Here is a 23421-nt window from a genome sequence, read left to right as displayed (position 1 = left end):
CCCGCGGCGGGGCTGGACGGAGAGTCGGTGTCAAAGCTTTCATGGAAGAGCTGCTCCTGACATTGATCTTGTTGTTGCTGCTGCCTCTGTTGCTGTTGCTGCTGACATTGCCCTTCTTGTTGCTGCTGATACTGTTGTTGACATTGATCTTGTTGTTGCAGCTGATGCTGTAGTTGCTGCTGAATTTGCTGTTGACACTGCTCTTTTTGTTGTTGTCGCCGTTGTTGCTGCTGACGTTGCCCTTGTTGTTGTTGTTGTTGCTGCCGATGTCGTTGTTGTCCTTGGTGCTAGGAAAAAAAACAGAGAACAGCTGATGAGTCTTCTGATTCTACTGCAGGCTTGTTTCTAGGTGAGTCTCTATGATAGAATCCAACATGAACTAAAGTCATTCCCATTGTTAAAGGTCATCTTAGATGCTGATATGTGCATTTCAAACAATTTATGGAGAGCACAGACACAAAATGAAGTTATACTGATGCAAACCTCAATACTCTTAGACTGGGACATTAAACACATCTGAGATTAAACTTGTTCTCCGAGAGTGTGTCTGTGTCTGCACATCACATTAAGGTACACCTCATTTTTGTTTTAGAGCATTGATTGATTATCATTAGTATTGATTAAGGTATCGACAATATCCAAGCCATAAGTGAGGGATATTATTCCCGGCAGGTTATTCTCTTATATTGTGACAAAACTTTAATTTAATTCAGGGAACCCTTGTGAAATAATTTAATGAAAATTGCACAGTTTGAGAAAAACTGTGAGTTCTCAATTTGCAATTAAAAATGACTTCCGTCATGTGATCTAAGCATGAAAAGACTAGAGTTTCTTTGAAATATTTGGAGAAGATGAGATATCAATTTCTTTTTTTCCAAGGGGATGAATTGGATGCTCTAAAGTTTAGTTTGACACGTGTTTTAGACTAAAACACATCTGAGATTAAACCTGTGTTCAGAGTGTGTCTGTGTCTGCACATCAGTTTAGATACACATTATTCTTGTTTTATAAGATTAAGATTAAAGATTAAATTTAAGATTAAAGATTAAGATTAAGATTAAATCGGGGCTTTCGCCTTTAATTGGTCATGTAATGTTGTTACATACATGGAATTTGTCCTCTGCATTTAACCCATCCCTGAGGAGCAGTGGTAACTGGTGACTTGATTTCACATTTGTGGAAAATCTATTTTGAAATAAAATCAACATAAAATGAAGTGATGTTTTGAGTAAAGATACTTACCGTTAGTATGTTAGTAATGTTTGTTATACAATCCCATCAGTAGGAGGGTGGAGGCAGACGTGGAGCTTTGGTTCGTGATTTCTTACTCTTTGTCCCCTAAAAACAGACACGTGACAATTCTAGTCAGCTGATAAAACACTTCCACAGTCATGATGTCATCACTTCTAAGGTTGATGGGTAAACATTTCTGCGCAGTAGACTTACGTAATTCACTTTGTTGCTCCAGCCTGGGTTATTGAGAGCGTGTATATGAGCTTCCACTTGGGCTTCAGCTTGGAAGATCTGCCTTTTGTCTTCAGCCAAAGACTTCCACTGTGGATGAACAATAACAAAGTGTCACACACACACACACACACCAAAGACAAAAATGTGAAGATCACAGATCATTCATTGAGGAACAAACAAACTTACGCGTTCAGAAAGAACTCGATTGACTGCAGCACTGTTCTTAATGCCGAGCTCTTCCTGGACTGTCTTCCTCTCGCTTTTTAAGAACAGCATAAATGCGTTGGGAGGTTTCTTTACATACGTCCCCTTATCCTTCTCGTGTTTTCTTTTCCTGAAGGAACAAAACACAAACAGTGAGCAGGACAGGGAAACAGTAGCTGAGAGTAGTAGAGAGAGAGAGCAGGGAGACACTCTGATCTAGAGTTACTCAGGAAAAAAGACAATTAAAACAACTCAAGGACACTTACTTTGGAACTGGGACGGGTTCCAGGGCCTCTGGTGGCATGATAGCCAATAACTCATCCAACTCATCTCTACAAAGATAAAAACATAAACAGGCGGGATGAGAAATCATGTCACAAACATGTGGACCAACGTCTGTGATGGATCAGGTGTGTTTGTTTGCTTTGCTTACCGTTCTTCAAAAGAAGGAAAACACTCAGGTGGGAAGAATGGACTGCTGTAAAACTGGAGACACAAAAACATGAATATTAGACACCAGTTGCATTTTTCAATTACAATTACATCCTCAATAATAAATGTTCAAGTACAGCTATATTATGATTACGATGACCTGCATTTTTCCAATTACAATTCAAATTAGAAATATAATTTTCCCTCTGAAAGTCAATTACAATTACGTTGTCAATTTCTCATAAACCTCATAAAACGTGACCTTCCTCTTATGTTAGCTTTCTGTTAGTACCATGATAACGGGTCAGTTGTCTCCCACATCTTAAATCAGCTATAAAATACACTAAAAATTATTATCTATCATCCAATTTGTTTTTCATCTCTTGGTTACTTTGTTAGAATTCCTAATTAATGAAAAAAAATGATATTCATGTTCTTGGTGTGGGCGTCTGAGCCTCTTTTCTGTCAGTATACCCCTTAATTATTATTTTTTCTTTCAAATATTAAAATTGTCTGAACAGTAAAAAAAAGGCCATATTTTTCCATTGTTATGCTTTACTATATACAGCCATATCTCTGAAAGTGGGTGTTCTTCCACATTTTATTTATTTATTTATTTTATTTTTTACACCTTACTGGATTCTAACTCCAGTTTAAGTGAGTTCATCAAACTTGAACTAGTTGTTAGGTTCTTATGATAGCCTTAAATCAGGAAAAAATTTCCAGATTTTTACATTTTTGTGGCTTGCTACTGACCGTTTTTCGAGAATTTCCATTCCAATTACTATTAATTACAAAGTCAATTATCTGAACTCAGTTACAACTTTATTATGATTACAACTACAGTTTTTTTCCCCCCAAATACAAATACAATTTTAATTATTTCATAATTGTAAATAATTATCAATTATGTGATTACAATTATATTTTACCCCAGCCATGGTATCAACCATACACCAAAAAACTACTGCTAGGGTCTGTCAAAGAAAACAAACTGAGTGATATTCCAATGCCACATAAGAACTGGATAAAAAGACCTAAATAAATCTATTAAAAACTGTGCTTCTAACAACAACAGAGTCATATAGAAGCACGAGGAAGGGCCTGTCTGTTCTTAATGGATGAACAAATGTATGCTGTGATGTTGCCCACATTGGCACCATGTGTTTCAGTGATTCTTACTTTGAGGTCTGTTAATGGTGGAGGAGGACATCTACAAACATGAGTAGATGATGTCACAGGGTAAGTCGCCCAGTGCACCAGTCCTGCAACCTCTGGATAGACCTGCACAATATCGGTGATCTCAGGTAGGAGATGCTTCAACTCCTCCTCCTCCTCCTTCACCAAAGGTTCCATCACCATGGATAATGGTGTCCTGTGATACAACGAAATAAACAAGAATAAATAAGATACACACACACAATACACAAAATAACTACCAAAACACAAATCAACAATAAAATGCCCAAGAAAAATAATCAAAAATGACTTAAAGACACAACAACTACTTAAATGAACAAAATGACTCTGGAAACAACAAAAACATTATAGAATAGCTACAAAGACACACAAACTGTCAACAAAGTGACACAAAATGACAGGAAAATACAAAAAACAACAATAAAGATACAGAAAGTGACCCCAAAAACACACAAATCAACAACAATACATACAATACATGACAAAAATGCAGAAAAAGACAGAACATTACACAATATTACAATAAGAACCCCCCAAAAAATAACAAAAACACACATAATGACTCCAAAACCACACAAAATGACCCATATCTTGCGAAATTATTTGAATTCCAATTTTATGCAAATGAAATAATAGTTAGAGGTCGCACAAAACACTTGAAAATTGCTCTTCTATAACATACTTAGCCAAAAAATTTAAATAAAAATACAACGGTTACAAAAAAGTGTTAGAACATCATTAAAAATAAGTCATTTTTGTGTAAATAGTGGTGTCCCACACTGCTATCAGCTGTATATCATGTGAATTAGTAGTTATATCTGTAATTATGTTGCTATTATTATCATACGTTGTGATAAATGACCTCCACATGTACTATGCTGCCGCCTGGTGGAATATAGTAGGAACTACTTTCCGGTCAAATAAAGCCTAATAAAACTTCTACTTACCTCATTTTGAGAGCAGGGGTTGTTAATATGTGAATTCCTTGTTGATAATGTCGAGAAAGGGTCGCTGACGATTCCTGACAGAGTTTTCCTTGCAGACTGCACAGCGCACTGCAGATACAACTGCTGGAAAACAGTTTGTTTTCTTTCTAACCGCTTATATAGGGTGAGAGATGGAAAACGTGAATTTAAATAATGCTCTTTTTTTTTTTTAAAGTAACGTATTTGTTTTTGTCTCGTGTGGATGACGTAGTGGTTCCCAACCTTTATTGGGTTGTATCCCCATTCTGATATCACACATTTCTGGTGACCCCAGAGCAGGGCCAGCTTTAGGCCATGCATGAATAAAAATAAAATAAAATTAAAAAAAAAAAAAAAAAGAATAAAAATAGGTCAAGTTTTTTTTTTTTTTTTTTTCTTCTTTTTCTTAAGTCAATACACAGTGTGTACACATTATTATTTATTTTAAATATCAAGACAAAACAATGCAATCATGCAAAACAACACATCATCGGGATATATATATATATATATATATATATATATATATATATATATATATATATATATATATATATATATATATATAACCTATTTTGAAATGTAGAATAATGCACTATAATACAATATAATACTTACAGATATAGTGCAAATGTCTCGAGGGAACAATAAAAAAAATGGTGCAAAATCCATAATCTGCAAAACACTACAATCAAAAGTTAAAATAAAATCTAAAAGTTTCAGTAGAAGGAACTTTCTACGTTCCTGTTTGGTTTTACTATTCAGCAACACATATCTTAAAATAAAAAAAACACAATGTGCAAACGACATGATAGAATGATATAGAATAGAACAAGAATTAAAGTAAAATAAAAAATAAATATGGGCAGAAGAATAGCAGGTACAGTTATAGATTTGTTCCATTTATTCATAACATCAGCATTAAAACTACCTACAAAAAAGTTTACAAGTAGAGGCTTTGATTTGGCTCGATATTATATGGATTATGTCTGCAAAAAGTGCCCACATGTACACAAAATCATAACCAAACACTTGCCTATGGAGCATTTGTGGCAAAAAGTGAATTTCAGGTTTTGTACAGTCACCATGCAATAACCAAACACAGAATACAGCAAGTCCTACAATATACACAATGACTAAATTGGGCCAAAAACACGGAAAGAATCAATACCTGATGTGAACCATTTACACCGTTTGCACATCCACAAGCATGATCCTGTAAAAAAAATGAAATAAAACATCTTCTAATTTGCCTTCATGTTTTTTTTTTTTTTTTGATAATAATTTAAAAAAAACATTCATTTTGATCTTGGTATGATTATTTCTTGAGAAAGAATTGTGATTTTACAATAATTTTCTCTATAATTAATTTCACATTACCATGATTTTTAAAATGTACTCCTGAATCTGAAATAAAAGATGATGATGATGAATAACTAAAATCACATTAATAATCTAATTTTCAATCAAACATAAATCACACCTGCTGTCTAAAAGATAAATACATACTACATATTATGCACTTCTCTCAGAGAAAACCTGCATAAAGGATAAAGGAAGTAAATAAATATAAATATTATGGATGCACCGAAATGTAAATTATTAAATCCTTTAAAGAAGTTTACACTGTAATGACAATTTTTGGCTACTTTCTTTTGGAGGTCAGATGATGAACAATTAAGCCTAGAATGTAAAACTGAATTTTATATTCTGAATTTTAAAACAACCTTAATGAACACTTTTTACAATATAAATGATTACAAAGGTTGCGCATGCTGACGTCACTTGTGTAGAAGCTAAATGCTTGTATGACTTAATGAAATGACTGAATATTTACTTCAGTTTTAGGCCTGTACATTATTATTTATTGTATACATGAATGTGTCAAATTACATGGAAAACCAAATATGACTGAATAAATGAATAAACGTGATAAAATAAAAAAGTTTAAATTTTAATACAAATAAACAAATATAAGTGGGAAAAATACAAATGTTAATGTGCCAATCCACTCCATCAGCAATCAAACAGACCTTTCTGGACAGTGCGGACTTCCTCCACATGCTCTTCAAATTCCATGCCCACCTGACGGACAACACTGCTGTTGTTCTGGCCCATCTCAGCAGCCAGGAAAGGGCATTTGGAAGCAAGTGCCTGCCCTGATGGTGGCATTGGATGACCAGAAGGCAGCTCAGAGATTGCCTCCTCCATAGGTGCTACAGGTGTGCAAAGTAAAATGTTATGATGAGAACTTAAGGGATATTTTTTTCTGCCCATGACATAGAACAAAATGCTATTTCTTCACACTCACCTTTATTGACAGACGCATTCTCTGGAACCTTGTAAGAAGAGGAGGAGCAGAGGGCCCGTGCCATCGTAGGGGCCATGGGTTTTGCAGCCAGTTCCATCATGATTGGGCATCGCTGGGCATACCCGACCAGAACTTTTCTGGACTGCTGGAAGAAGGCCTGGGGTGCACAAGCCAAATATGGACAGCGACGCATAATCACATCCATCATTTACAAGTTGATTGTCCAGATACCTGCCTCGAAGAAAACAAAAACAGAGATGAGACATGTCACCAAACTGTGTCATGTGAACAGGTCTGATAAACCCAAAAATGTATTGCTAGAAATTACTTAATAATTTAATTACTTAGTAATTTGATATATAAAGACTAAAAGAACTATCATTTATGATTTTAACATGAAATTTGTGATTAAAAAAATAGCAATCAGAGTGAAAAAAGTGAGAAAGTCACCAGGCTGCAAAATAGGGTTTGCAAATGTACAAGCATGTAAATGCTGAGTTAACATCAGGACAAAGTTTGAATTTGAAATGTAAAATGTAAACATTTAAACAAATGTAAATGTAGACTAGTTAAAGGTGCATTTATACTTTTTGGTTTTTTTACTTTACGCACACACATTAGATACTCTGACTTTATATTTTATGATGAGTGCCATGAGAGGACATTGCATTTGGCGTTGTAAAAATAAAATAAAATTGAACCGGATAAAATAAAAGGAAAATTAGTGTTTCCGCACAGTGGATGGAAACCATAGCACTTGAATAAAAACCCTGTACACACTCAGGAAGAAATACAAACACAACCTGGACTCAAACTCACAACCTTCTCACTGTGAGGCAGCAATACATCACATTAGTCAATCTCAGAAATCCCATTTATGACACAAATCTAGTAATGACCATGTAATAAGGATTAGTACGGAAGCGTAGATCTGCCACAGTTGAAAATATATTTTTGATCACTATATTGTACGAACAATATACTTATATTGTACGAACGTGATATAATAATGTCCAGATGGTGGACATTTAACCGGAAGTAAGAGCAAACGAAGGAAGAAAACATGGAATCTCCACTGTTGCGGTTCCTGCGCAAACGAGGTGTGCCTGAGGAGTGCCTTTCCCGCATGGAGGAGGAACATGTAAGTTTAAAGTTCATTTTCTTCTTTTTCCACGGGTCAAGTGTTTTAAGGCAACGAGGGAAGGAGGTGGGTGAGCGCGCATTCGGACCTCGTAGAGTGCGAGTGTGCGCCGGCCCGTATTATACTTCTCAGGTCACCATCCATCCATTTTCTGAACAGCTTGCTCATTTCTCCAGCTGTCATCGGGCTCTATGCTGGGCGTAGGTACACCTTACAAAGCGCCAGTCCTTCACATGGCTACCAACCAGACACAGAGAAACGGACAACACTCACACTCCCATTCATTACAGGCAACATAGGGACTCTAGTTATCCTGACAGTATGTTTTTGTATTGTCAGAGGGAACCACATTCTTGGGGTAACCAATGAACGCTCAAGTGATGTGCTTGGATTAGTGCGAGAAAGCCGCAAAAATGTTTGCAGAATAGGTGAATGGATGGCTGTCCTCTGGTACCTAATTAAATTATGTTAAAAAATGCATAAATGACTCGTTCTGTAGCTGTATGTGTTACATATGTAGAGAGCAGCTCTCTCAGCTGCATGCGTTAGATTTGCGCACAGATTTGAATAGTGTCGGGCAGCAATGGGTTCAAGCTTAAAGAGAGATCAGCTTTAGTAGGGTTCAAACGTGTTTGGGAAACAGAAGCAAAACATTGCAGTGTAAACAGAACCTTTACATGAAATGGGTAATGCAGGCACGCACACAAACACAAGTTTAAATGTGTTGGTTGGGATGGAGACAAAGTGTTGTAAAAAAAAAAATATATATATATATAACCAAACAAATGAGCATACTAAATGTGGCTTGACCTCTGCCAAATATTTCATGATCATATCTAAGTGGGAGGGTCCATTAACAAAAGTTTGCCTTGGGCTCCCAAAATGCCCATGTTACGCTAAATCAACTTTTCTGTGCTTTAAACATCATAAAAGTGCTATTTGGGCTTCATACACATGCCCAAAGTGTTTTTTTTCATTGATTCCCTAAATCGTTAGTTAGAGGGTGATTATCTCCTTTCTTACTGCAGGGCGACCCCAACACCTTGCTCGAATTTGATGACTCGTTCCCACTTTGATGACGAATTTGACGCCTCCAGGAAGCTCTCTGCCGTGATTGACAAGTAAACAGACACGCCCACGAAGGTGAGCGTTTGAGCGTCCTTCGCGCAGTGCTATGTATGTATTTTCTACAGTTTATGTATGTACCAGTGAACGCCCCGCCCCTACGTTCTGTCTCGTGTTTATAAAGCAGCATGAGCTCGGCTACGGAGTGGGTGGGAGGAGGGGGTCCGTCCTCTGGTCCTACGTCACCGTGCGGGGAGGAGGAAGTCACTGTCCCGTCTATAGACACGCCCACTCATGAATATGCATAAGCAGGACGCAAATCAGCCTGTTTGTGTAGAGTTGCTCAAAAAGTGACTTTTCAGAGGCTAAAACTCTGGAAAACCGGCGAATTTGGGAAAATAAACCTCAAATACTATGTTTTTGGGGTTCTTAGAACAAATGGAGATGGGTGAAAAATAGCATGACATGGGACCTTTAATGTAAATTTGCTGGGTGACATGTATCTAGCTCACAGGAATCCCAGGTGTCATTCCCTGTTGAATTAGTGCTTGGCATAAAGACATTATAGAATGTCCACAATCTTCTGAGACACACTGGCTCTTATTTCATCACCTAAAGATTCCTCAGAGCAGCGCTTTGCTCCCTGCTCTGTTGTAGGCATGCCCCTAAATGAGTTTAGGGAGAACACACCTTCTGCACTGCAAATTCCCAGCAACTTGACAAGATTCAAAATCTTATTTTTTAGCCATGCTAGATTATTTCACTAATTCTTAGAGTTATTCACTTATTTTAAGCCATCAACTTTGCATTTTAGTCTTATTATTAGCACAAACCATTATTATTTGTCTCATTTAGTTCAGAAATCTTAAATCAGTATTTTAAGGAGTCAAAATAAGATATTGTTCATTTTAACATAGAAAATCTTGATTAAAGAATTTGGAACATTAAAAAAAACCTTGATTCAAGAACTCAAAATGAGTGTTAGGCACTAAATTTATTTTAGAATGGCAGTCAGTCAGGAGAAACCTAAAATGACAATTTGAAATATATCATTTTCATATGGTTGGCCCTGATGTGCATGATTTAGTCAAGTGTCTCATGACTTAAAGTATACATATTTGATTTGTTAGTATTTTAAAAAAGTCTGAGTGTAGGATAATAAGGCAGGAGTCGAAATGAAGTTTAAATGTCTGAAAGAAGTTTATTGACCATTAGTACAGGAAATGAAGTTCAAAGTCCTCTCTTCCAGCATATATGAACAATGGCCTAATTATTAAGTATTGGGCTTTAGAACGCTGTGATATCACCTGCAACCCAGCAATTAAATAGTGTTATTTGTAACCAATGTCGAACAACCAATAATCTTTAATTAAAGATAAAGCCACATTTGAAGAACAGGTAGTAAATGACTAAACCTCAGGCTGATTTTGCTGGCCAATAATGTCACAAAGGATATATTTTATTGGCACAAAGACACTTTCTCTGAAACTAATTGAAAAATATGAAGTATGATCTATGAGCTCATGCACTAATTCTGTAGCCTGGGCCAGAGCAGGCACTGCAACCTCATATACCAACAGGTTTTCATCCCATTTTATGGTTTCATAGCGCTGATACTCAAAAGCAATAACAGATGAATCAATCAAGAAGATGTTCTTTATCAGTCCAAACACTGGCAAGGTATCAATCAGATCTATAATGATCATAGACTTCTCACTAATGTACTTATTACCACTGAGAACATACCATTTTCCTTTCACAACAGATTGCAGGATTTCTAGTCCTAAAAAATCTCTAACTTTGTTCTTAACATATTCAGTATTTGTGACAGTGGACACTGGCCCGGACACTCTCTCATTTGCAAAAAGTGGATGTTCAATACCCATTTCATTTTGACAAGATTCAAGAAACTGGTTGTGATTGACTAGGGATTTACAAACATTTCTAAAATTCAGCTTTGAAGCCCACTGTTTAAAATAGTGGTGTTTAGCCTCAAATCGCATGCACATGGTTCTTATTAATGGACCAAGAGATGCTATTTGACTAGGAAGGTGTAACAAGTAATGCTGCTTGGGTATTATGTTGCTTTCAGGAAAAAGCTGCTTGAACTGATACAGGTGTTGTGTAATCATTTCTTTAAGCCGTAATACAGTTTTTAAAGAAATTGTTGGGGCTAGAACAAGCTGAACAATTTGAATTAACTTGATAATGAATTGAGTACATTCATTGTCCACACCATCCAAAAGAAAGGGCAAGATTTTTAAAAGTATTAACATTTGCCCACAAGACTGTTTCAGTCTGTTGTCATTAGCTGCTAGAGTGCTCAAAGTAATAGGACAAGGTTTGTCTCGTATGTCAATAGGCGAAAATGGAAAATTCTTAATGGCTGAATTGAAATGATCTAATTCCAACTCCCCTGACAGAATAAGGTGTTTTAATACCAGCTTAATCTCCATAGGAGCGACACCTTCGAAAACAACATGCATGATGTCCTGTGGAGTTTGCTTAATTAGGTCAAATGCAGGAATATCAATTAAACAACTTCTCCTCTTAATCCCATACGTGGTTTTAAGGGATGCTTTCAGTGAGTCTGTGCTTGCTTTTTCTATTTCATTGCACTGCCTGATATGATTTTCCAAAGTCCTTTCCACAAATCCATGTTCCTCAAAAATGGTCTGCACATCTTCAAAAGTGCATTCACAGTGTCTGCATTTGCTGTAAGCAAATCCAACACCTTCTTTAAATCCAGCAAGTTCATGTTGCGCCAGTGTGTCACCGCATAAGGCTATTACAGCACCAAACAAATCAGTTTCACCATTTGGTGTTTCAATCCTCACACCATCATAAAGTTGAGTAAGGTCTTGAAGAAGTCTTTTCAGTACAACATCAACGCCCCACAGTGAAATATCCCTGGACTTAGCAATTGCAAGGAGTCGTATAGCAGCCAAATGGACCTACATTTTGGATCAATATTGCCTAAACTATAGTAGAACATCAGCAGTTTATTTGCAGATGCATGAGGCCCTAATGGGTTACATATTTCAATTTCATCTGTGTAGAGCACAATTTGCAATGAATTTGGTCTTTCAGAAAATAAAGGATGTGATGCAAAGAGGGCCCCGTCACTAAAGTCATACAAAAATCCTTCTCTGCTTCTTGGCGGTATTCTATTCAACATGGTGAAAATTCTGGAATTGCTCAATAACTGCTTTAGACTCTGAATCAAAGGTACATAGTAAAAACTGCTGTTTTTGAGTGACATAATCCTTGCACCACCTCGCTTAACCCAACAAATCTTCTGGGAGACTACAACTTCCACTGGGGTCACTGGATCGAAGATTTCACGGTAAGTCTTGTTTTGTCCATATGCGTTGGCCGAGAAAGGATCCACAAAAGTATCCAGTACGGACAACGCTTCATCTTGAAGTTGAGGGCTTCTCTCAGGGTGCTCCTCAAAGACTCTCCTCATTCTTTCCTTGAGCGCATTGATGAGAACAGCTTGATACTGTTGAACCTCCGAGATGATGCTGTTTACTGTTCTCTGTAAAAACAAATTGAACAGATTATTTTCTACGGCATTAACAATTTCAACTTAAGAACTATTCATCAATTAAGCTTTTTTTTTTTTTTTTTTTAAATATGAGAGGTGTTTTTTAATTGGATAAAATTGCAAACAAGTCTGCTTTTATTCCTTTTTAATGGATAGGCATTTTGATAGGCACATAAGATGAGCATGTACTCCATCCAATTTAAAACTGTATATCACTATAGTTAAATTATTTAGAGTTTACATTACAGTGTAAAGTTTGTAACTGATATTAAAGGATTTGGACATTTAAGTGATCATCATTAGCAATTTTAGAACATTATTAGGATTTACCAGGGTTGCCAGATTCTCAAAATCCTTATACACTATAAAGATGCCAATAGTGCTGTATAGGGATGTAACGATTAATCGTAAGGCAGTTAAAAATCGATTCATAGGTATCACGGTTGATATCGATTTTTTGAAAATTGAATCGCAGTACTTTTTTTAACCAGCCCGCCGCCTCCACAAGTGTAGGCGGCGGGCGGAGTCTGCTAATACTTTCTTTCTGGCCGCCTTCTACTCTTAAATATGTTAATAAATGATTCATTGCCCCTTTAGCACCGAAAGAATATCTGTAATATTACTTGAATATCTGTAAAATCACATTTTTCTATTAGTTCTGTCTGCTAGCATAGCTTCTCTTCTTCACTGCAAGATATCTGCATGGCAACCAACCACTGGGTTACCAGCGCCCTCTGCTGGTCCAAACAAATATGACGTAAATCAGTGCAATGACGGTTTTTTTTTTTTTTAAAGTCCAATTGTTAAGGCACAAAATACATTTTCAGTTTCACTTTTAAAAAGAAAAATAACCATTATGCAGTTTTGCATTGTTTATTATAGAACCAGAATTTAAATTAATAGGCTTCATTTTCATTTGTATTATTCCTTCATTTATTTCATTCAAGATTTATTTTTAGTTAAATTGCATTGTTTTGAATAGTTTATCAAGGAATTCTTTTGACAATGAAAAATAAAAGGAAAATAGTACAGCATTTTCTAGTTTTTTCCCCAAAAAAAAAATTAGTCTACAGTCCCATTTTGTAAAATAAATCGTGAGAGAATCGTATCGTGAACCCAGTATCGTGAATCGAATCGTATCGGGAGTTGAGTGAATCGTTACATCCCTAGTGCTGTAGCACCTGCGCAAAATATGGCTCAAATCATCACCACCCCTAACTACAACACAGGCGCAGGTACTTTCCCATCTGCCCCTTACTTTGTTTCGTTCTCAGTTTTTCAGGACAATATGAAAAAGCTCTGAAATTATCCTACATTTAGGGCTTTTTATTGTACAAATCGTAGTGTACATCTGGCAACCCTGTGATTTACTGTTAATTCTTTCAATCATTTATGATAGCCAAGTCAAATTAAAGTCACATAATCATCTACAAACTTACTTGTGACAAGTGGCACTGTTCACGGACACTGAGAGCAAGAGCTGCAGCAGATCTGGTGACATTGAGGGTGGTGGTGGATGATACTGCATCAGCTTCATCCTTCATAAAACAAAAACATATTATTTTTAAAAGAAATATTTAAAACTGGAAGTACTGAAACAGTTGCATTTGGAAGGTTAGCTTATGTAAATGTGAAATCCTAAATGATGCAATACATTAAATCCATTTTTTTTTTTAATTATTATTCGTTATTGGTTTATTTCATCAGGACAGTGCATGTTATTTTTTTTTTTGTTATTGACCTTTATTTAACCAGGATAGATATTGTTAAAAGGTATTGTCATTTTACATGTGATTTGTGAGAATTAGATCGCTGTCTTTAGGAGTCAAAACACATTATAAAAATGTTTGGAACTTACTGGAACAAGGACTTGGACCTGTGGCGTTTCAGCCCGCGATGAACCCGGTGCTAATTCCACTGAGTTGGTTGTTGCTGGAGTGATGATAGCTGTGGAATTGGAAAAAATCGACACTCCCAACGAGCGCGATGTTGGTGTTGTTCTCCATCCACTTGGCGGGACTCCGTGTTTCAGATACGCTGGGTGCGTCCGTTTGATGTGGCGAAAAAAGGAGTTGAAAACTCTGAATTCCTGCTCGCATTCATCGATTCCACAATGAACCCAAAACTCCTGACAGCGACCATGTGCTACATTGATGTGACTAAGAAGCACCTTAAGCGTCAAAGCAACAAAGATTAGACAAATCATGCACCTCCACGACGCCATTCTCTCAGCCGCGTTCTAACTTGTGTGCGCATGCGCGATACCGCCAGAAACTTTGAGTGTGCGCAGTGGGGTCTGCGTGTTTAGCATTGAACCCGAACCTGGAGAGGAAAAACGCTGTGTGATTTCGGTTGAAGCGACAAACCACCAAGGTTAGTATTACTTCAATGGTTAGTATCCTACATTAATCATAAATAAAGCTATGATTTGCATACGTATAGCCTGTACTGTCAAACACATCAAGATTGCACGTTCATTTGAAATCTGCGTGGCCTACATGAAGGCTCACGTTAGCTTCGTGGTAGCTTAGTGTTAGCATATTTTAACTTTGAAAATTGTTGTAGTGGCTGTGTTGACACGTGGAGCCAAATTGAAGATCAGAATGGACGGGTTGGATGCCTCCATACGTTCAGTGTTGGAGGGTAAGTGTTTTTCCCCCCACATTTATTATTGCTGTTAGCCGAGCCACGTAGCATTAGCTGGCTAGTGTTAGCAACAAAACCCGCGCTCCAGGGGCATAGATCCCGGGTTCTCACCAGAGTGACGCAAAGCCAAAAGAAATAATCTTATTTTCAGCCAAATTGGTCGACAAGGAAAAAATAAAATGGGCTAAATACAATGTTTTACCTAAGTCAGTGACTGAATAAAATTTGCACCCAATAGTAAAAAAAAAAAAAAAAGAAAAAACAGTAAGCAGGTCTGAAACATTGTGTTGCCAACAGGCAATATATTCAATGAATTGCATTAATTTCACATAACAGTAATTATTAGATTTAATAAAGGCTTAAAAATCCCCATATAAGTTTGAATTAAACTGTATGTTCCTTACCTTTTTTTTCTTTCCAATTTGGATCACTGGATAAGATTATTCTTTATATATATATATATATATATATATAAACATTCAATTGTTTAAAATCAATAAGAACATTTAAAATCATCAGTAAAATCAATTAAAATCATCAGTAAAATCAATTAAAATCATCAGTAAAATCAATTAAAATCATCAGTAAAATCAATTAAAATCATCAGTAAAATCATCATTACATCAACAACATGACAAAAATCTCTCTCTCAATCATATGCAGTAGAGAAAAAAAGTGCCTTTAACTTTGATTTAAAAATGTTCACATTACATGCTGACTTCAGCTCTGCTGGCAGTTTGTTCCACTTCTTTGCAGCATAACAACTAAAAGCAGCATCACCATGTTTACTGTGAGCTCTGGGCTCCACTATCTGATCTGTGTCCATAGATCTGAGAGACCTGCTGGGTTCATACCAGACTAACATGTCACTGATGTATTCTGGACCAAACCCATTCACAGATTTATACACCAGCAGCAGAACTTTAAAGTCTATTCTGAGGCTGACTGGGAGCCAGTGTAAAGACTTTAAAACTGGAGTAATGTGATCTGACCTCTTTGTTCTGGTTAAGACCCGAGCTGCAGCGTTCTGAACCAGCTGTAGCTGTTTGATGCTCTTTTGGGGGATTCCTGTCAGAAGACCATTACAATAGTCCAGTCTGCTGGAGATAAAAGCATGGACCAGTTTCTCCTGATCTTTCTGAGCCATTAGGAGCCAATAGGAGAGTCCTATTGACCAGATTGCCAACACTAGTACTGGGAGTTTAAACACTTCAGGGAGTGATTCTTCAACCAGTCACCACGTGCCACCATGCCAGCCTCAAAGCTCCACTCCCTTGTCTGCCATCTCCAAAACCATAAAACTGCCAGATCCACCAGAATATGTGGTATACACAGATTCTGAGTTGCATATGGTGCGTTGTCAGTACTTTTCGCTGCTCCGTGCTGGAAATGTTGAAGGCTTTAACATGTCTAAGGAGCTTATTTGTAGACTTGTTCGCAACACCATCACCAGCATGCTTGCAATCTTGCGTGCCAGTCCTATGGGGAACAAAGCGAAATACCCTTCCAAACTTGAAATGAGAGCAATGTCACAGAAGATTGTAGAGTATTATCCAATGTTGCGTGATCCTGACCCGCACATGTCATATGTGAGTATTTATATTCCATAGAAAGATAAACTTGCAAAATTGTCAATCTTATATTTTATTACCATAGGTGACTGTCTACGCTAAAATGTACAAGCGACTTCAGAATGTGAGGTCTCCAAGGAAGAGGCAAGGTTCCATTCCGCAACGAGGCAAGGCAAAGAAGACTCTGTTTGACTCAGACAATACTGACAATGGGACAGAAGATGACACGAGTGGCGAAATTACTGGCTCCAATGATAGCACTGTACTTCTTGAGAGCCCGGATGACCTCAGTGAGGACAGCCAAAGTTCTGGTGCATATTTATCTTAAATTATAATTGCATTCCAACATTACATTGACATTCATACTATAAAGGTATGTTTTTAAATATTTACCTCAGAGAAAGTGATCCCACCGAAGCGGTCCTGCAGTGTAATCCCATCCTCATCAGCCCCTGGCTCCTCACCCAGATTTGTGACAGCTACTCAAACATCCCCAGATGATGCAAATGGTAAGGCCATGTATATATATCTCCAAACTTTCTTTAATGTATTCTTTCAATCTTTCTTTGATTTTTATCAACTTATTTGAAGTTAGCTCATTTTGTTTTTAAATGAATTACTTAAAAAGAAGTAATTTAGTAAATTTTCCAATTTCAAAACTGAGCCTAGGTGAAGCAAAGTAGATATGCAATGTTTTCTAATGATATTCTTTTCTTTTATGATTCTGTTGATATTGAAAATGTGCTTCCTTAACTTTTTAATATCTATTTTAGCAAAACAGGATAGTATGAAGATGCAGGCGAGGCACTACAGCACACTAAGCAACATGTATAAGAAACCCAATGCAAAACCCAACCCATCTGATGTGGCCCAAGTTTTGAACCTTGAGTTCAAAGCTAGGCGGGCATTCATTGATGCAGATGTCACAAGAGAAGATGATAGACCCAAAAAAATATTTGAAGCATACCCATGCTTTAAAGAAATTGGACATGTAAGGAAGCATTTACTTCATTGCTTCTGCTGTAGAGCTTGAGTATTTTTATTTTTTGACCTTTCATTTAAACGTATACCACTTTTGTCTTAGGCAATGGATGAGTTGAGTCGAATTGTTGGTGGCACCAACCAGAAGTTTATTGGGGAAATGAAGGCAAGATGGTCAACTTTTTGTTCCAAGGTGCAGTTCTTTGGCATCTATAAGAAGGCTCTGAAACCTCCTTTACCCTTGGATGTTCGTGGAGGTAAACTGTTCTTTGGTCATGCCCTTTCATTTCTTATGCTCAAGATATTTTTTTAAAGGCTTTTTCTTAATATTATGTAGTGGATTTTATCATGACCCTCTTCAATGTGCTGCCATCACTCTTCCCATCACCGGCACTACCTCCAAAACGGCTGGGCAATGCTGGGAGAGCCCTCCTTCATATCCTTAAGGTAAGAATTAAGTGTATAGAAATAACTGTGCTTACCCCTACAATCCACTTTATTTATATAGCACATTTAAACAACAAAAACATAAAGTGCTACACATGAGATCATAAAAATAAACCAAAACATTCCAAGCTCAGGTCCTTTATAGTCGGCCTGGGAGCTTGTTGTGCTGCACAATATCTTTGCGATTCGTAAAGTGCAATTTTCTGTACTGAGATGTGGGGTGTTATTACTGTGATGTACTCCAGTTTTCTGATGCACTTCTAAATGTAAAGTATTCATTATTGTCCTTTGTGCTTTATTCTAGCCACACGAGGACCCTGCTCTGTACCTGGAGAAGCGGCCTCTGTCCTCCCCGGTGCTGCTGTTCGATGGTACAACCTGCATTGTTGCTGTGGGAAACATACCCGTGAGCAACCTTCCGAAAGAGGACTTTTCTGATGGAATGTTGGTGCTAATGGCATATTACTACACTTTACACCTGACATATCCGAAATGTCTTGCAACAGTCCTCTCTGTCATCCAGACTGAGGTAATCCGTGATGTCATCCATGAGCGAGATGCCACTTCTGCATATAAGAAAGCACTGGCTGAATGGAAATCATTTTTTGAAAAATAGTTTGATAGCAAGTAGATATTTTCAAAGGCGCTGCTGCAGTTCATGTTTTATACTGTTAAAAAGGCTCTTTTGTAATTCCTAATTTCTGAAATACATGTTTGGCCAGTTTGCACATGTGCAGCAACCCTTGAAGTGTGAACACCCGTAGGTTAGGACATGTTTGGGTGTAAATGAGTCAGAACTGTACAAATATTTGGGGGAATCGCAAATAATAAATTCTGATGTTTTCATATTGCTTTTCTGGTTTTGATTTCAGTATGATGTATATCCTTAAAAGAAGCACTGGTTTCAGATTTTTAGAGCTAGTTTTAGGATACATTTTGGTTCATTTTATGATATATTGTCTTGTTTCAGGATACTTTCCACTTATTTTAAGTATTGTTAACTATAAACAAAAGTTGATAGACTTATAATAAGTATATTTCCTTATAGTTGAATCTAAAAATAAGTTTTTTGAGCTTAAAATAAGTCTTGGGAGTACTTATTTTGTGATGCTTGTTACAAGATTTTAATATCTTATCTTAAGATTTCTTACCAAGTAAAATTAACTCGCTGCATGGACAGATAATTTGACTAGTTTTAAGTATTTTTATCTTAAAATGCTGGTATTTTATCTTGTTTTTAGCTACCTCTTATTTGCAGTGCACAAACTCTCTGATCTTGACTTTTACTCCACTGTTGAAGTCAGCAGACAGCTTCATGAATCTGACTGTGTAATTGTCCTCCATCCTCACCTGGTAACAGAGAAACCATTAGGTCAGCACAATGTTTTAACTAAATATACAAAAACTCACCCATTCACAACATTGACAATCAGAAATTAAATGAAAACTAAAATAAATCAGAGGTCACCCAATTAACACACTTCCAGCAGGTTTAAAAAACATAAACTTAAAGCTGCAGTATGTACTTTTTTGTTACTTAATTTGGTCATAAATCCATCCTAACCTTTGATGACATTGTCATCAAAGGTTAGGATGGACCTCTGCTCTCTCTCATGGCTCTGTATCTGAGCTTTAGAAAAGCAAGGGGCGAGACGCTACTTTCCAGCCAATCAGAGATCTTTTTACTAAAGTAGATGCGTGTTCACGTCCTTCCTGTAGTAAAAGTGCAATGGTGGCCCTTTCAGCAGGAAAAGTGGCCATTACAGCGTTAGCACAACAGTTACACGGCAAAGCAAGAGGAAAAAGGAAGACCGACGTAGTGAAGCAACAGTTTAAAGCACATGTGTCAAACTCCAGTCCTGGGGGCCAAATCTGGCCCTTTAGAACATCCATTTCGGCCCGCAAGAGCAAGTAAAAAGGAAAGAGAAAACATTAATTATTTTTTAAATTAATGTTTACAGGCTTGTGGAGTTCACTGCTTTGGATAATAAGCAAGGGTTCTCAACCTTGGGGTCAAAACCCCATTTGCGGTCATGGGACATTGTGAGGAGTTCACCAGATACATTCAAGAAACTAAGAATATTTTCTGAACAATTTCAGCCCATTTTTGCTTATTTTTATCCTTTTTCTACAACTCATTTCACCACCTTTTTCATCATTTTTGGTCACTTTGAACTAGGGCTGAAACAATTCATAGAGTTACTCGATTAACTCGATTACAAAAATTCCTCGAGGCAAAAATTATGCCTCGAAGCATTGTTACTTTCCTATGACGCGCACTATACGCGCAGGAACCGCACACCGCTAGTGCGTCATCAATGCGTGACAAACATTCTGCATTTAGTTTAGCGCCATGGCGGAGAGTAAACGACAGAGAACGTCTAAAGTCTGGGATCATTACATCCTCAAAAATGAAGAAAACAAGGTGCAATCATGTGTTTACTGTAAACAATACCTGTCATACCACAGCAGTACGACTTCAATGATGCAGCATCTGAACCAAAAGCATCCACATGCTGTTTATACAAGTGTCACTGAAACAAGGTAATGTAGCGCTTATTTAGACCTGGGCCGTTTATCAATAAATACATAAATTAACTGGACGATAAATTAAAATGAACGCGGAAGTTTTCCAGCCTTGATATATTGACATATGCATGTGTATTTGGCTGTGTGTCTGTCAGCTGCAGAGGTTAGCGTTAGCATGGATATAAAACAGCAGATAACTCAGTCAGTTCTAATAATTTATCAGTGAACCTGCAGCGTAATTACTCTAAAATAGTACACAACCATCAGGTAATCTTAGATTTATGTAAATCAAACAGTTATAGTCCGATAGATGCGGCAACTCTAGCTTCAGATTGCTACAGCGGCTACACCCAGCAGCCTGTGGAGCCTCGTACTCCACCAGCGGAGGAGACGTAAGCGGTGTGATCAGAATCAAGCACTGTACACGTGCACACACAAACCAGGGTAGATGGTCTTTAAATCCTTAAAAAGGTAAAGTATTAAATGTGATGTAGCCAAATCTAAGGCCTTAAAAACTTTACATTTGAGAAAAATGGGATTAAATTAGAGAAATTGTAGCATTAAATATTGTGGTACGTCTCAGTGCCTGTGCTCTGAAGTGTTGTGGACTTTAAACACTCTCTGGTCTCTGATCATCACTGTGACAATTCTAATAATGTCAGCAGCACAATATTTTGATATAGAATAGAAATACTTTATTAAGCCCAAGATAAATTAATTTTCTCAGCTGCTAAAAACATAATTCCAGTGTTTGTCAAACACATACACACACAGGTTTCTAGGTTACCATAGCAAATAGGCTCACCTTAGAAATTATATCATATTTGTTAGTAGTAAGTTAGTTGACTTATCTGGCACTTTTTAACACTACATGGTTAAATTGCAATAAATAGGCTTAGTTTTGGAGCCAAATGTTGTTTTTTTGATAAATAAAAGCCAAAGGATACCAATGTTCAGATGTTATAATTTTCAATTAAGCAAAAGAAATTTCTTCAAAGTCACTGAGAGATATTCTTTTTAGAAAAAGCCTGTTTTTCTCAGCTTTTTGCTCTAAAACTGGTGATTTGTGTAAAACTTGCTCTATTCAATGGCTGATTACAGAAGAAAACCACTGGCCCAGTGCACACGTTCAGTAGCTGATCAAGAAGCTCTGTGCGCTCTCACTCAACCACATCACCGTGGTTACCAACATGTCACCAGATCAAGTGCAAAGTAATGAACTTGTGAGGTTACTTAGTGCAGGAAGTATATTTATCACCTTTAACATTTAACATCCCTTTTATTGGGAAAATCTGGCAAAACTGTGTAAATAGTTCTCAGGAAGTTATTTTTTTGTTTTCCCGTTTTCTGCAAACTTGGAAAATCAGAGACTATGTGTTGTTATCATTGTCTTGAAGGGAAGGTCGGTACTATGCCAACAAAGTGTTCTGTAACCAGGTACAGGAACAGCACAATTTCACTGAGAATAGGTAAACAATCCAGACTATAGGTGTCAAACGTGCTGGGGCACAGACGCCCTAGTTAGTCCAGTGTCCAGAACCTCTGCCTATCACTGGAGAAACAGAGACTCAAATATTAAACCTATGTTTGTATTTTATTATAAACATCAATCAGAAATGCTGAAAACATGAAACAACAATATTATGTATGTGAACTATATTACATGCACTAAAACTAAAATATAACAAAATTACTGAAGAATATAACAAATTGTCAACTTAACAACACTCAGCAAAAGCTCTTTTGCTGGTAACTATGGCAACATTCTGTTTGGAAGAAATGAAAGCTTTAGGCTCTAAAATGCTTTCATCTTTGAAGTTCTAAAATGCTTTCATCTTCACATGATCTTCATTGTCAGAACATTTCACAAACTCCTTGGACTCAGTGACTTTACTTATTCTATCTCTGACAACAGCAATAATTTTGATCTAATGATGGAAGTGCATCAGTTCAATGTAAAGAGTCTGGAACAAACATGCTTTGATGTCATTAAGGATCATCTCTGCCAAGAAAACTGCATTGGGTTGTGGCAGTTTGCAAATGCCTATTATATTCCCATTTTGTTTCAACTGAAGAATGAGGCCTTTCACTTTATCTGTGAGAATTTTGAGGAGGTTTCACTCTGTGAAGAGTTTTTGCAGCTTAAGGAGCAGGAGCTGGCTGAAATCCTGGTTCAGGATGACCTTACTGTGACCCAGGAGATCACAGTTTATCAAAGTATTTTAAGATGGATAAACCACATGCCTGAGGAACGACAGGGAGCCATTTCTACTCTGTTACCAAAGGTACGACTGGGGCTGATGGACAAAAGTTACATCACAGACAATGTGCTTAACAATGATGTGGTAAAAACAAACCTTGAGTCCCACCTCTTGGTCTCTGATACCCTGAAAGTCATGTCTCAACCTTCGTTACTCTGCTCTGAGTCTGGGATCAACAACACCTTGTTTTGCCGTCGCTTGCCAAACGCTGTCTTACTGATGTTTAGAATATATTCTAAGACCATAGAGGCCTTTGACTACAGAACTAACAGCTGGATCACAGTTCACACTCATCCCAGTCTGGAGGATACCATGGCTCACTTACTATTCTACAGCACTGTCTTCCTTGGTAGATGCTTCTACATTGTGGGTGGTGTTTTAAGATGGACCGACCCCTCCAACAGAGTGTGGAGGTTTAACCTAGTCACACACACTTGGCAGGAAATGTCACCAATGCAGGAGTCACGGAGCTTTGTGAGTGTTACCGTGCTAAAGGGATGCATCTACGCTATGGGAGGCTACAGGGATGATGGTACCTCACTAAGAACTGCTGAACGCTACCAGCCCGACATCAACCAGTGGACGTTCATTGCATCAATGAATGAAGAGAGGATCAGGGCCAGCTGCACCACACTGAACAACAAGATTTAC

The 23421-nt window shown here is 37.3% G+C and overlaps 3 protein-coding genes across 5 annotated transcripts in view; all 3 read right to left on the bottom strand.

Annotated features, from left to right (window-relative positions):
• Window positions 1-395, bottom strand: part of LOC114460022 (forkhead box protein J1-B-like) — a 3699-nt gene extending 3304 nt beyond the window's left edge. The window contains exons 1-2 of the mRNA XM_028442065.1: window positions 375-395; window positions 1-287 (exon numbers count right to left, since the gene is read on the bottom strand). The exon at window positions 1-287 is cut by the window's left edge and continues 69 nt beyond it. Coding sequence (XP_028297866.1) covers window positions 1-287; window positions 375-395 — 308 coding nt within the window. The remainder of the gene's footprint in view (window positions 288-374) is intronic.
• Window positions 150-6794, bottom strand: LOC114460020 (transcription factor 7-like). Of its 3 annotated transcripts, none has more exons than XM_028442061.1 (10): window positions 6580-6794; window positions 6354-6484; window positions 4251-4370; window positions 3286-3478; window positions 2105-2157; window positions 1938-2003; window positions 1654-1801; window positions 1447-1554; window positions 1243-1338; window positions 150-287 (listed from the first exon to the last, which is right to left on the bottom strand). In XM_028442061.1, exons 1-9 carry the CDS (start codon window positions 6595-6597, stop codon window positions 1279-1281), a joined length of 897 nt encoding a protein of 298 aa, XP_028297862.1. In that variant the 5' UTR covers window positions 6598-6794; the 3' UTR covers window positions 150-287; window positions 1243-1278. The 3 variants fall into 3 exon arrangements, with proteins under 3 accessions (XP_028297862.1, XP_028297863.1, XP_028297864.1); XM_028442062.1 differs by lacking the exon at window positions 6580-6794 and adding an exon at window positions 5440-5484 and having other exon boundaries at window positions 6302-6484; XM_028442063.1 differs by lacking the exons at window positions 6354-6484; window positions 6580-6794 and adding an exon at window positions 4512-4552 and having other exon boundaries at window positions 4251-4403.
• A 3400-nt stretch (window positions 6795-10194) lies between these two features.
• Window positions 10195-13986, bottom strand: LOC114460021 (uncharacterized). Its single transcript, XM_028442064.1, has 2 exons — window positions 13775-13986; window positions 10195-12326 (listed from the first exon to the last, which is right to left on the bottom strand). Exon 2 carries the CDS (start codon window positions 11269-11271, stop codon window positions 10195-10197), a length of 1077 nt encoding a protein of 358 aa, XP_028297865.1. The 5' UTR covers window positions 11272-12326; window positions 13775-13986.
• Window positions 13987-23421: the final 9435 nt, after the last annotated feature.

This window comes from Gouania willdenowi, unplaced genomic scaffold (genome assembly GCF_900634775.1).
Source record: "Gouania willdenowi unplaced genomic scaffold, fGouWil2.1 scaffold_375_arrow_ctg1, whole genome shotgun sequence".
In the NCBI taxonomy this organism is placed as follows: Eukaryota; Metazoa; Chordata; class Actinopteri; order Blenniiformes; family Gobiesocidae; genus Gouania; species Gouania willdenowi.
The sequence above is the reverse complement of the archived record's forward strand: the minus strand, read 5'-3'. Positions and strand labels throughout refer to the sequence as shown.